Source organism: Osmerus mordax, chromosome 3 (assembly GCF_038355195.1).
Source record: "Osmerus mordax isolate fOsmMor3 chromosome 3, fOsmMor3.pri, whole genome shotgun sequence".
In the NCBI taxonomy this organism is placed as follows: Eukaryota; Metazoa; Chordata; class Actinopteri; order Osmeriformes; family Osmeridae; genus Osmerus; species Osmerus mordax.
The window spans coordinates 23,240,224-23,254,588 of NC_090052.1; the positions used below are offsets into that span (position 1 = coordinate 23,240,224).

The 14,365-nt window shown below is 50.2% G+C and overlaps 2 protein-coding genes across 2 annotated transcripts in view; both read right to left on the reverse strand.

The window, feature by feature from the left end:
- Positions 1-14,365, reverse strand: part of si:dkey-110g7.8 (GTPase IMAP family member 8) — a 65,380-nt gene that overhangs the window by 18,244 nt on the left and 32,771 nt on the right. The window lies entirely within an intron of this gene.
- csf2rb (colony stimulating factor 2 receptor subunit beta) overlaps positions 90-14,365 on the reverse strand; it is a 21,873-nt gene continuing 7,597 nt past the window's right edge. Inside the window, exons 11-12 of the mRNA XM_067232773.1 lie at positions 4,386-5,019; positions 90-498 (exon numbers count right to left, since the gene is read on the reverse strand). Coding sequence (XP_067088874.1) covers positions 90-498; positions 4,386-5,019 — 1,043 coding nt within the window. The remainder of the gene's footprint in view (positions 499-4,385; positions 5,020-14,365) is intronic.

Below are 14,365 nucleotides of genomic sequence, written 5' to 3' on the forward strand. Positions count from 1 at the left end.
CTCCAGAGGGGGCTTTGACGAGAGAGCTGAGCTCTGGAGACAGCCTGGAATTCTCTGGGAATGTGCTGGAGCTGGTTTCCTTTCCAGCTTCAGTTGTTGTGGGTTCTGGCTGTAGGCTCCAGGGCTGTGGGCTCCACGGCTGTGGGCTCCAGGGCTGTGGGCTCCAGGGCTGTGGGCTCCACGGCTGTGGGCTCCAGGGCTGTGGGCTCCACGGCTGTGGGCTCCAGGGCTGTGGGCTCCAGGGCTGTGGGCTCCACGGCTGTGGGCTCCACGGCTGTGGGCTCCACGGCTGTGGGCTCCACGGCTGTGGGCTCCAGGGCTGTGGGCTCCAGGGCTGTGGGCTCCAGGGCTGTGGGCTCCAGGGCTGTGGGCTCCAGGGCTGTGGGCTCCAGGGCTGTGGGCTCCAGGGCTGTGGGCTCCACGGCTGTGGGCTCCACGGCTGTGGGCTCTAGGGCTGTGGGCTCCAGGGCTGTGGGCTCCAGGGCAGATGCTTTGCTTCTGTGACCAGACGGAGAACAGGGAGCATGAACTTGGAACACAGCTGCTTTATTTAGATGTGATCCAACCACAAGATTTAATAAAACAACAAACCAACATCAAAAGCAAGAACTAGCAGCGTTCTACCCAGCCTTCAAACACTGAGGACAGCAATGCACGACAAGACCTTGGATAAAAAAGGTAACCAGATTGAAGAATGTCAAGTGTTTAGTTTAGTCCCAAACTAAGGGCCATGGATTAAGTAATGAGCCTGCTGCCTTGTTGGTTTTGACCGTGATTCAGACGTGTTCCATGTCCAGGCCCTCTGTAATCTGCCCCCGCACCTGTCTCTGCTCCATGGCTCTGTCGCACCGCTAACAATGGCCCTGCCTGCCTATCTCTGACCCCTCACTCCGGACACCTCCGTCCCCACAGCCCTCCACCTCTTATCTTGGGCAGCCAAACCTTGTCCACAGGCCCCTCGCAAAGGCCACCGTCTGGGAGGAGGGGGGTGGACAAGCAGAGAGGATGACAGAGAGAAACAAGTGGGGAGAATGAGATGGAGAGAGACAGAGAGACATGTAGAAAAAGAGATAGATTGAGAAAGATAGAGAGACACAGATGGAGATACAGAGAGACAGACTGAGAAGGAGAGAAAGAGAGAGAGAGATAAAGGAGTGAACAGTGAGTGGGCCCAGCCAGCCGTGATCTCACCCTCCTCTCTTTGGCACCAGCTTCCAGAAAGCTGCCCTTTTGCAGAAAAATGCCAAGCGCACCACATTCCACCTCCACACAAAAGCCCCCCCCCCAGCTCTCCCCCCCCCCCCCCGGCTCCCCCCCCCCCCCCCAGCTCTCCCCCCCGAGCGTCCATCAGACAAGACATAATTATATAATTGCGCCCGTGCAGACGTGGACCCACAGACTGTATGTTTGTGTATGTGACAATGAGGGGAGTGTGGATCAGAGGGCCCAGGGTCGAGGGGAGGCAGGCAGGGGAAGGCTGACTTGTGCTGGCTCTGCTCCTCATCGTGGACGGGACTTGTGCTGGCTCTGCTCCTCATCGTGGACGGGACTTGTGCTGGCTCTGCTCCTCATCGTGGACGGGACTGGGGTGGTTCCGGTGGGGGACAGTCAGGGGTCACAGTCAGGGTCAGGGGTTACCGTCAGGGGTCACAGTCAGGGTCAGGGGTTACAGTCAGGGTCAGGGGTTACAGGTGACACAAGCTGCTGGGTGAGAGGGGTGAGAGTGAGGGAGAGAGAGACCAAGTCAGTTCACAATATGAGTCAATAACACTGAATAGTTGCAGTCGACAGAAATGTTCCAGTGATAGATGTGATGCAGGTGGACCAAGACATTGATCGAGAACACACACATACACACACACACACTCAGAATGACTATAGTTTCAGAGTGGAACAGATAAGAGCTTTGGCCCCCCTCAGCCCATGTACGAGCTAACAGACGAGAATTGAGCCACTGTCCTTCTGAGCTGGCCTCCGCCCAGCAGCCTTCCCTAGCAGAGCAGCCTTGATCTGGGTGTGTCTCTCCTCGCACGGGACAGCACAGAATAGACTATTGTTGACCACACAAGACAGAGGGCTGGGGGACGGGGGAAGAGGAAGAAACTGGTGATGAGGGGGAACTCAATTGCTGGAGAATTGCTTGGACAATACAGTTTGGCCTTTTCCTCTGAACACACACACACACACACACACACTGACGTACTTCAGACCTGGATGGAGAGGATGTGGAAACCAAGTGTAAGGGAGTCACAGTGAACATGCTCATTCCTTTTTGTTGGCCAGCCTGTCTGAGCTTTCCCCTCCTCCTCTCCTCTCCTTTCCTCTCTCCTCCTCTCCTCTCCTCTCCTCCCCTCTCTCCTCTCTCCTCTCATTTCTCCTCTCTCCTCCTCCCATCCTCTCTCCTCCTCTCCTCCCCTCCTCCTCTCCTCTCTCCTCTCCTTTCCTCTCTCCTCCTCTCCTCTCCTCCCCTCCTCCTCTCCTCTCTCCTCTCCTTTCCTCTCTCCTCCCCTCCTCCTCCCCTCCTCCTCTCCTCTCTCCTCTCCTTTCCTCTCTCCTCCCCTCCTTTCCTCCTCTCCTCCTCCTCTCTCTCTCTCCCTCTACCCCTCTTCCTTCGTTCTTCTTTATAAACCATATGGGGATGTTGTTACGGTAGTTTCCCATCCGTTTCATCTCTGTGACTCCAACCATCAAACCTGCTATGCCAGCACAGCCTCTTCAATCCACCAACCCATTTCTCAGGTCCAACTCCTCTTCTCATTCTCCCAAATCCCTCGTTCCACCATCTCTCCTTGACCCCTTTCCAACGTGACTAAACTGACGGGCTGAATTCCATACCTCAATGTGGCTCCCGACATGTGATCTGAAACATTGCATACAGCCCTCTGCACAAGCTACACACACACAGCACTGTACACACACAGCACTGTACACACACAGCACTGTACACACACAGCACTGTACACACACAGCACTGTACACACACAGCACTGTACACACACAGCAGCACTGTACACACACAGCACTGTACACACACAGCACTGTACACACACACACAGCACTGTACACACACAGCAGCACTGTACACACACACAGCACTGTATGAAACACAGCACTGTATGAAACACAGCTCTGATAAGATGCTTGATTTTCCTCTCTGTCTCTTTCCTGTTCTTCCTTCCTTCTTGCTTTCTTCTCTTCTCTCTCTAACCGTTGTTGTCTTCTCATGTTCTCAGGCTTCTGCTGGTGTTGTCTCAGCAGCAGCCTGTAAACAGTTATTAAAGCCCCCCTCCCCCTGCCTCCCCCTGCCTCCCCCTGCCTCCCCCTGCCTCCCCCTGCCCCCCTGCCTCTGGGGGGATCCTGGAGGACTGGAGGATCAGGGGGCCCAAGCACATTCCCCAGCATTCATCAAAGATCCTTCAGATGGTTTGATTCTGTTTGGAACCTAAACAGCTCTTGTGGTTTACAGTTTTGTTCAGTTGCTTACATGGTCAATACTGAAGCCTCTTTTTCAAAACTTTTTACACAGTCTGCATTAGCAACATGTTTTTTTTTACTAAACTATTATACTACTATTTTTTCAGTCAAAAAGTTGTCAGAAAAAAGATAGTGAATTTAAGTACTGAAACCAGAAAAATCTACTTAAGTACTTCCCATCTCTAAATAGGAGGATGTGTCCAGACATGACATCAGATGTTCTATGCCACTGCAGTCCAGGCCTCAACACTCGCTAACCTTTACAGGACGCCAGACTAGCGGCGAGACCTTTGGCTGGACCTGAATACCCTGACCTTTCTGATGCGTCTGGGTCTGTCAGAGTGGTGGAACAAGCTACTGTGTCACACTGGACAGAACACAGCCTTTATGTAAGCAGGACCACCGTGACATTTGGGTGTTCTGACCTGCTGTGCTCTCAGGGAGATCAGACGCTGTGAGGAGCTTCCATCTCCGGCACTCAATCGTTGTCTTGTTACGGCCCTGTTGAAGTCAGGACAAGGCTTTGCTCTGTACGCTGGAGGTATACATCCCACAGGGGGTTGGCCGGGGTTGGACGGTGTTGGATGGTGACGGATAAACCAAACCTAAAGCAGACCCTAGGTGAAGAAAACCACAGAACATTTGCTCATATTTGCAGAAAGGAAACACACCAACCAATGAGAGCTCAGATTCAGACTGCTCAGGGTGTGTGTCTCCTGGTTCTGTCATCCTCATGTCACCAGCGTCGCTGCATCGCTTGTCAGAATCACTTCCTCCATCACTTCCTCCCTTACTTCCTCCCTCACTTCCTCCTTCACCTGCTCTGCCTGAGACTCAAACCCAGGTGACTCAAGCACACAACTAACCTCTGATTTAACCAGCAATTCAATGATGCAGGTGAGTTTTCACACAGAGTTAGTTTAGCCAGCTCAACTTGGCTGCACTCGGACACAAGGACCTGAGGACTGAGGACCTGAGGACCTGAGGACCTGAGGACCTGAGGACTGAGGACTGAGGACCTGAGGACTGAGGACCTGAGGACCTGAGGACCTGAGGACTGAGGACCTGAGGACCTGAGGACCTGAGGACCTGAAGACCTGAGGACTGAGGACCTGAGGACTGAGGACTTGAGGACTTGAGGACTTGAGGACCTGAGGACCTGAGGACTGAGGACCTGAGGACCTGAGGACCTGAGGACCTGAGGACCTGAGGTCCTGAGGACCTGAGGTCCTGAGGAACTGAGGACCTGAGGACTGAGGACCTGAGGTCCTGAGGAACTGAGGACCTGAGGACCTGAGGTCCTGAGGACCTGAGGTCCTGAGGAACTGAGGACCTGAGGACCTGAGGACTGAGGACCTGAGGACTGAGGACCTGAGGACCTGAGGACCTGAGTACCTGAGGACCTGAGGAACTGAGGACTGAGGACCTGAGGACTGAGGACCCGAGGACCCGAGGCCCTGAGGACCTGAGGAACTGAGGACCTGAGGTCCTGAGGAACTGAGGACCTGAGGACCTGAGGCCCTGAGGACCTCAGGACCTCAGGACCTGAGGACCTCAGGACCTTAGGACCTGAGGACCTGAGGACGTTGAAGTGACTCTTCACCAACCTCCATCACAACCACTGACACAACCATACTAACCATAACCCTAACCATAACCCTAACCATAACCCTAACCATAACCCTAACCCTAACCATAACCATAACCCTAACCATAAACATAACCATAACCCTAACCATAACCCTAACCGGACCATGGGAAAGCTGAAGTAAAAGACAGCCTTTGTAAGAATTTCTTTTATTTAAAAATCTTTTTTTCCCTTCCCTCTTCTCTGGCTCACTGGTATTTCCGGATGGCTCCACATTTGCAAAATTAAGGCCATCGGAGTAGTCATGAGAAGGTGAACAATGCGAGCGGAGAGAGGCTTGTTGACCTTAGTGAGCTAAACTGGGCCTGGCTTCAGTGAGCACACTGCTGAGACCATTGTGTTCAGAGACCTTATCATTGTGTTGCAGTTTCCTCCCCTGGCGTGTGTGTGTTTATGTGTGTGCGTGCATGTGTGTGTGTATGTGTGTGTGTGTGCACGTGATACAGGACAGGACTGGTGTAAAGACACGGACTCCCTCACATTCACTTCACACACGGTGTGTTGGAGTGGTCCACCTGACAGGACGGCCCGGGTGGAACCGCTCTCTGATGAGGCAGGGAGCAGTGATGTCACAGGGCCTGTCACAGCCAGGCTCCACACAGGGAGAGCGTCTGGGCCAATCCCAGCAACACAAGAACACCCCCTGGGAGAGAGGGGAGCTCAGTGGTTAGAAGAGTTGACCAAAGGGTTGCAGGACCAAATCCTGTACTGTACATGGCTTTGGATAAAGAGCTTCTGATAAATCAATACACAATCATTATGATTACATTCTTAACCAAGAATGCTCTCACAGCCTCGTTTGACAAAGCAGCACCACATCTCCTGGGAGACGACAAGGCTGTGCGTGTCGTTGGGTTCATCATGTGTGACTTCATACATCCACACCCCTTCACAGGGTTAATGAAACTGTGGGCGACTTTGATCTCAGTCAAGTAACGTCACGGCGCTCCTAAACATTGTAATTGGCGACAGTTATGACTGACTTCATACTGTATGTTAATTAGGGTCCATGTTTTTTCCACTCAGCTCCATTAGAACAATATAAGGTATTGATGGAGCTGGAGTGGTTCTGTCACCAGAGACCACAGAGGAATGAGGAGAGATGGAGAGATAGAGACAGAGAGAGAGGGTGAAGAGAGAAGGAGAGACAGAGAGATACAGTAGAGAGAGAGAGAAAAGGAGAGAGAGAGAGAGAGAGAGAGAGAGAGAGAGAGAGAGAGAGAGAGGGGGACATGGGGTTAGACAGAGAGAGATTCTGTTGCACATGCACCTGGGGATTCCCCCCACCCACATCAACCATGGGCTGGTGTAGGACACAGACACATCCTGTGATGTCATGACTCCCGGTGCCACTCAATACACCCACATCACCGGGGTTTCCCCTCCAACAGGGGGTGCTGTTGTAGCTGGAGTATGTGGCGTGACTCACCCCCCTCACCCCCTCACCCCCACTGTCAGATGGTTGGACAAAAGGGACTGGGATGGCTATGGCTTGTGTGGGCGGGACGATCTCGTTGTTGCCAGGGGCTACTTGTATCCCAACACAACGCTGACCCTGGGAAGACTCGTCTGATTCAATAAATGAGGCCATTGATAGATGGAGCAAATGAGACAACTCAGGGAGAGGACAGAGGGAGGAGAGGAGAGAGGGAGGAGAGGAGAGAGGGAGGAGAGGGAGGAGAGGAGAGGAGAGGAGAGCGCGTGTGAGTGCATAATATGTGAGTGTAGTGTTTATATATTTATATGAATATATTGTTGGAGAGGGTGTGGGTATGCGTATATGCATGGGTGGGTGTGTGAGTATGTGTGTGTGTTGGTGAGAGAGGGTGTGTGTGTGTGTGTGAGAGAGAGAGGGTGTGTGTGTGTGTGTGCGTGTGTGTGAGAGGGAGAGAGAGAGGGTGTGTGTGAGAGAGTGTGTGTTTTAAGAGAGTGTGTGCGTTAGAGAGGCAGTGTGTGTGTGTGTGTGTGTACGTGTGCATGTGTGTGTATGTGTGTACGGGTGTGTGTATGTGTGTACGTGTGTGTGTGTGTGTGTGTGTGTCTCTCTAGGCAGGTTCTCCACAGCAGGCTCACAGGGAGGGGTCTGATCTCTCAGCAGTGAGCTGGCCAGGATCTGATCTCACAGCAGCTCTGACAGGAGACTGGCACCACGGTGCCACAGAGTGTGTGTGCTATGTTTGGGGGGAGTACAAGCCTCCTGTAGCTAGATCCAACTCCCAACGCAGCAATACTGTTCTCTGTAGAAATGCATCTAAACTGTCATCTATTGAAGGGGTTAACATGTAACCGATAGACAGGCAAACAGTAAAGGTAGGCAGAGAGACAGATAGACACATGCAGGCAGACCGACACATGCAGGCAGACAGACAGACATGCAGACAGCAAGACAGCCAAGCAGACAGACAGGCAGACAGACACAGACAGACAGGCAGGCAGACAGGCAGACAGACAGACACATACAGATAGACAGGCAGACAACAAGACAGCCAAGCAGACAGACAGGCAGACAGGACACATGCAGGCAGACAGACATGCAGACAGACACATACAGATAGACAGGCAGACAGCAAGACAGCCAAGCAGACAGACAGGCAGACAGACACAGACAGACAGGCAGGCAGACAGGCAGACAGACAGACACATACAGATAGACAGGCAGACAACAAGACAGCCAAGCAGACAGACAGGCAGACAGACACATGCAGGCAGACAGACATGCAGACAGACACATACAGATAGACAGGCAGACAGCAAGACAGCCAAGCAGACAGACAGGCAGACACATACAGACAGACAGCCAAGCAGACAGGCAGACAGACAGACAGGCAGACAGACAGGCAGACAGACAGCAAGATAGACGACAAGGAGGGAATTGAACCCAATTCCAAACATTCCCCGGCATATCCTTTATCACTCCCATATCAAATGACTCATCCCTCTTCAGCAGCTATGGATTGGATGGTGATGACTAGCCACAGTTCTCTACAGTACTCCATTAACACTGAACAGAACCTGTCCTAACATTAGATTCACTATCCTGGGCTTCCTCCAGTTCGCCTTCCAAGAATGGCTCTACTGTATATAGCTCTCCACACAACCCCCATCCTACAGACAGGATGTAGAGGGGGGGGGGGTTGGGGGGAGTGTCATAAGCGTAACACTCCGCCCCCCAGGACCAGCCAGCCGGCGAGTAACAACTGTGGCGATGACGGGCGGCCTGGCGCCAACTCTCCTCTTCCCCCACCCCCCTTCTTCTCTCTCCCACCGTCTCTCTCCCCCTCTCTCTTTGTTCGTCTATTGTTCTTTCCCTCTCTCTCTCTCTCTGAGTGTCCCTCGACTTCCCTGTCTCACTCTTCCCACCTCCTTCTCCCTCTCGTCTCCCTCCCTCCCTCCCCTCTCTCTCTCTCCTCTCCCTCCCTCCCTCCCGTGTCTCTCCCTCTCCCCCTCTCTCTCCGTTCCTCCTGTCACAGGTGTTTCCTCCCGGCTGTCTGCGTAGGTGTGCGCGGCCTCCCCAGCCGCCCCGCCCCATGCTGACAGGGTGTGTTGGGGCTGTTCCCTGGCCGCTGTGTTAGCGTGGTGCGAGCAGGCTCCCACATAGGCTGACAGAGGAAAGCGTCTGTGATAATGTTGTACTTATGTCAAGGTGACAGAGCTTCTGCTGTTTGGCTGGCGCTTGCACAGCAGACACAACGACGCTGTCTAGGTTCAGCATCCTTCCTCTCCTCCTCACTTGCCTCTCTCTCTCTCTCTCTCTCTCTCTCCAGTTACTGTAGTCCCCTCGCTCAGACGGCTTCAAAACTTGTCTCTTTCTACTCTTTCCTTGACTTGTTTTGCTCTCTCTTTCTCTCTTGATTCACTTTACTTTCTAGAAGGTCTCTTTCTTCAGTCTGTCAGTCTCTCTCAGAGATGAAGAGAGATAAAGGGAGAGAGAAGCAGGCAGAGAGACAGACAGAGAGAGAGACATAGAGAGGGAGACAGAGACATTGAGAGAGAGACAGAGACATTGAGAGAGAGACACAGAGACATTGAGAGAGAGAGACAGAGACATTGAGAGAGAGAGACAGAGACATTGAGAGAGAGACAGGAGACATTGAGAGAGAAGAGTCACGAGAGCAAAGTGGCTGAAAGACACCTTCAGAGTCTGGAGTCAAACAGAGAGAATGAGGGGAACGTCGGATGGCAAAAAACAGTGGGAGGAGAGAAAAACGAAGAGGGCGAGGGGGAGGAACAAATGAAGGATATTTAGTCGAGAAGATGGAGAGAAATAGAGGAGAGAGGAAGCACTTCAAAGTGAGGAGCAGGATAAATTTCTTGATGTGCCCATACACACAAGAGCATACACACACGTCACACACACACACGCACACACGCGCACACACGCACACGACTGACTAGACAGTTAAGACTCCAGGGAGAAAGCACATCACTGAGAGTCTCTTTGCAGTACTCTACCTGGCATCTCTCCCTCCATCTCTCTCCTTTCATCTTCCTCTCCATCACTCTGCCGCCCCCCCTCTCACACACACACACACACAAGACCCCATTTTCAAATTACAGAGTACGGTGCCCTCAATTCACACTGACATCCTGCATGCAGGTAGGGAATTAGCAAGAGGCTTTCATTGAGGTCCATTTCCTGGATCCTGTCTGTCTTAGGGGGCGATCCACACTCTGAATCCTTGAACTCTTCAGTGCCGTCTACGAAAGGGCCTGAATGTCTTCGGCACAGTCTATCTCCTGATATGCTATGGCGCAGTCTAATCTAGATACGCCATGCTGATCTTCTTGTGCATTGAGGTGTCTGTTAGTGATCAAGTCCATTCTGTTGACGTTTGAGAAGGTTTTCCGTTCAGACTGCGTTGACTTGACGGATGTCGTCTTGTCATGTGTTCTATTGTGCTGAATATGGACACATTGACTGTATGCACCAAAACGACATCTGTAGGATGATTACTGTAATAACAGCATGTCACAACTGTTTCATGTTTGCTGACATCCTTCATGTCATTCTACATGTCCATGACTGGAAGTTTGTTTTCCTTTCGAATAATTCTATATGCTTGAAGACTGTGATTAGCTATGGGTATCATTAGAGCTACATGTAGAATGGGTACAGTCCCTACGGTGCTTTCGTTGGGTTTATAAACAGCTCTGTTGGTGTGTGTGTGTGGGCTGGGAGCTGTGTGTGTGCATGTGCGTGCATGGGTGGGGAGTTGTTTGTGTGTATGTGTACGGGGAGGTCTGAGTGTGTGTGTGTGTGTATGGTTGTATGTAGCCAGGGAGTTGTGTGTGTGTGTGTGTGCATGCGGGCGGGGAGCTGTGTGTGTGTGTGTGTGGGCAAGAGGTGTGACATCATCCCTGACAGGAATGTGTTTCAGGTTACAGGCTCAGGTGGTAAGATCCTTTCCTATCTGATCAGAGCTCACACACACACACACACACACACACACACACACACACACACACACACACACACACACACACACACACACACACACACACACACACTCACACACACACACACTCTCCACAGAGATCAATCAATCTCTTTATACAGCCTCTAAGTGTGTACTGCCATTGCTGCCAAATAGCCTTCCTCTCCTCACACCTGAGTCAGGCTGGAAGATTCTGACCTTCAGTGGGCTCGTCTCAAGGACCTCACTACACTGCTGTAACACAAACACAGACTGTTTTCATCTTTTCATTCATCCATCCATCCATTTGTTAATCTGTTCATTCATTCAATTATTCATCCATTCAGCTATCCATCCAACCATTCATTTATTTATGTCTTTATCAGTTCATTCATACATTCATTCATCCACTCACCCATCAATCCTTCCATCTGTTCACAAAGTATCCTTTCCGAAAAGCCGAGCAACAAAAGCTGTAGAAAAAAATGGCCGACAGCTACAGAAGAGCAACATCTTCTGATAGTGGCTCGGTCGTGACAGGAAGTCACAAGGAGTTCTAGCATCAGCGGGTCATCAGGTAGGGCGTGAGGAGGAGTTAGCACGCACTTCAAACAGTGATGACAGAGGAAGGACGTCTAAAGGCAGGTGGGTCAGTATTTGGGTGGAGACACTGGTGGATGTTAGGAGAAGGTATTAGGGTTGGGAAGAGAGTTAAATCATCAGATGGAAGGGATGATGGAGTTCCTGCAGCCTTCTAAAACTAGAAGGAAAGGATGGTTGGTGTCCACAAACTTTATCAAAAGTTTTCCCCTTTAAGGCTTTCACTTCAAAAGCTTTACCCCAAAACACCATATCAAAGAGAATCAAAAGCACATATTTCATGGCCCCAAACAACTGTGAAAAAAATTCCATAAAAATATCTTATTAACAATTATGTTTTCCTCCAAGGAAAAAACAAACCAGAAACAAACAAATACCAATGATAGAAAAAAACAAAAAACATGTTCACACAGTCATGTCTGTATGGACAGTGTTACATGACTACGGTACAGTATGCCCCCTCTAAATGACAGGAAAACTCTCTTCTGAACTCCTGCACTCTGTCTGTGTGTACTTGTCTTAATCTCTCTCTCACTTCAAATGTTTTTTTTTCTTTCTCCCCTCTCTTTCCATCCCCTTCTCCTCTCTTTCTGTCTCTCTGTTTCTGCCTCTCTCTCTCTTTCTCCCTTTTCTTGTCCCTCCATCCCTCTCTCTCTTCTCCTCTCTCTTGCTCTCTCTCTCTCTCTTTTTCCCATCTCTCCCTCTCCACCCCCCACCATCTCTCTCTCTCTCTTCCCATCTCTCCCTGTCTCCACCCCCCCCACCATCTCTCCTCTCTCTCTTCTCCTCTCCGTCTCTCTTCCCATCTCTCCATCTCCACCCCCGCCAACTCCCTCTCTCATCCCATCTCTCCCCCTCTCTTCCTCTTTCTCTCCGTCAGTATTGACTGAACTCCCAAGTGATAGTGTGAGAATGCTGTTCTCTGGATTTAAATGTGAGAAGGTGTGGAGCTCAGAAGGCGTTGCCGCGAGAGACACGACAGCGCCGTCGCCTCATCCTGTCGTCAAGGTTGTTCAGAGTTCATTCCAATCCCAGTCTGACAATACAGCTGAAAAGAGGTTTTCTTTACAGGAAACACTCCTCCGTCAAGGCGACAGAGATGAACCCAGTTAGCTGTACTATGCAACACAAAACTCGCTGAGGTTAAAAATTCATATTTCATATTGCGAAAAGACAGTATATTCATGGAAAAATGACAGTTTCAAGTTGAATGCTATCATATTCAGCACATAAACACCTTAAAAGCACCATAAAAGACATGAATATCTTCTTTATAACTTATTACTGATAGATGTGTGTTCTATTGGTTTTTCTCTATTCCCCAAAAAGACCTCGGAACAAGAAAAAAGGAAAAACATGCAACAAAAATACCTTCATCTCTGGGTCGGTTCGTTGCAGATTCATCGTGTTTTTTTTTGTGAGCGGACCTAGGGTTAAGAAAAAAAGGGGGAAAAAGAGAAAAGAGAAAATTCAAAAAAGATTACTGGCAAAAACGGAATAAAGAAAAAAATCAAAAAAAGAAAAGAAGAAAGAAGAAGGCAAAAAGGTACAAATCAGCAAGAGTTGTTATTGTGTGTTTCATTTTTGTTTTTGTTTCTTTTAATATAAAAAAGGACAAAAACCAAACTTAAAAAGGCATCACAGACACAGTTATCACAAGAAAGAAAGACACCAAACTCGCTTTGCAAGATCAAAGAAAAACCCCTTTTCTAAAATCTGATGACGGGATCGCTCTGATCCTCCCCTGAGGGATAAAATGGCCGCCACAATTGACTGCTATCCAAGCCCTTCTTTTAAACCCTATTTGTTCCCTGCGTCCTAGCAGCTAGGTCTAGCTCCTGGGAAACACAGAAAAATCAATGTGTAGGAATATAGGATGAGGCTTGTGGTTTAGAAAAACAAGACACCTTTGACCCCCCATCCCCCCTTCCTGTTTCTTTCTCCTCCTTCAACGGAAAAAAAAGAACAGGCAGAGAATAAGGACACCTGGGAAGTGGAGAGAAAGGGGGGGACCAAGTCACGACGGCCTCAACTCCCCCCTCCCTCCCCCCCCTCCTCCTCCCTCCCCCCCTCCGCACACTGTTGTTAGTATAACAAAACATTATTGTGTTCACTCTCTTAGAAAAGACCCAGAACAGCAGGTTAAATACACACTGTAGAATTCACCCTGATGGAGGCAGACAACAGAGGAATGTTTTTATTAGACAGCCACCTCTATGAGGGACACAGCGTGAAGCAGACCTGCAATGACAGAGAGCATGTTAAGCACGTGTTTACACAGGGAAGGACAAAAGGTGCGCGGTGAGCGTGCCCGTGTGGTATTACCGCTAAAAAGCAAATCCCCCCAGGTGAGTAAATAATTACATGGCCTAACAATGAAGTGTCAATTTAAGATGACGTGTAAAAGCGTGAAGTTAATTGCACCGGGGAAAGAGCGTGCGAGTAAAAAGGTGGATGTAATTTGATCCACGGTTGTCGGCTGGCTCCTTGGTAAATGCAGGAGAGGGAGGAAGAGAGACAGAGGGAGAGAGAGAGAGAGAGGGAGAGGGAGGGAGAGAGAGAGGCAAAGCCAAAGAGAGAGAGAGAGAAGGAGAGAGAGAAAGAGAGGGAGAAAGGGATAGAATGACAGAGAGAGCGAGAAAGAGAGAGAGCGTGGTCAAGAGAGAGAGAACGGGAGTGAGGGAGAGAATGAGAGACAGAGAGGTAAAGAGAAAGACAAGGAGAGACAGCGAGAAAAGAGGGAGAGAGAGAGAGAGAGAGAGAGAGAGAGAGAGAGAGAGAGATTGATAGAGGACACTGCGTGAGGCACAGAGAGAACCGGAGGTCTTGTGAGAACTCGTCAGTAGCAGGCTGAGTGCAGCAGGTGTTCAGCTGCGAGGCTTGGGAGCCACACCAGAACACAACCAGGCCTAGCGGACGATTACCCCCAAGAAGCGGACCAAATCACCCCCGTAATGGTCAGCACTTACAGCCTCAAAGGAAGGCAGGTGTGATTGAACCCAACCTGTGGAAGGAAATCAGCCGTTCCCTGGGCGGGAGACTAATTCTTCCAATCTGACCTTAGACCTAGACGGCGTCAAAGTCTCTCAAAGTCAGCTAGTAAAAAATTTTGGAGTCACAATGGACCCAGACCTTTCGTTTGAGTACCATATTAAGCAAATTACCAGAACTGCATTTTTCCATCTACGTAATATTGCCCAAATACGAAAATTTCTCTCAAAGGATGATG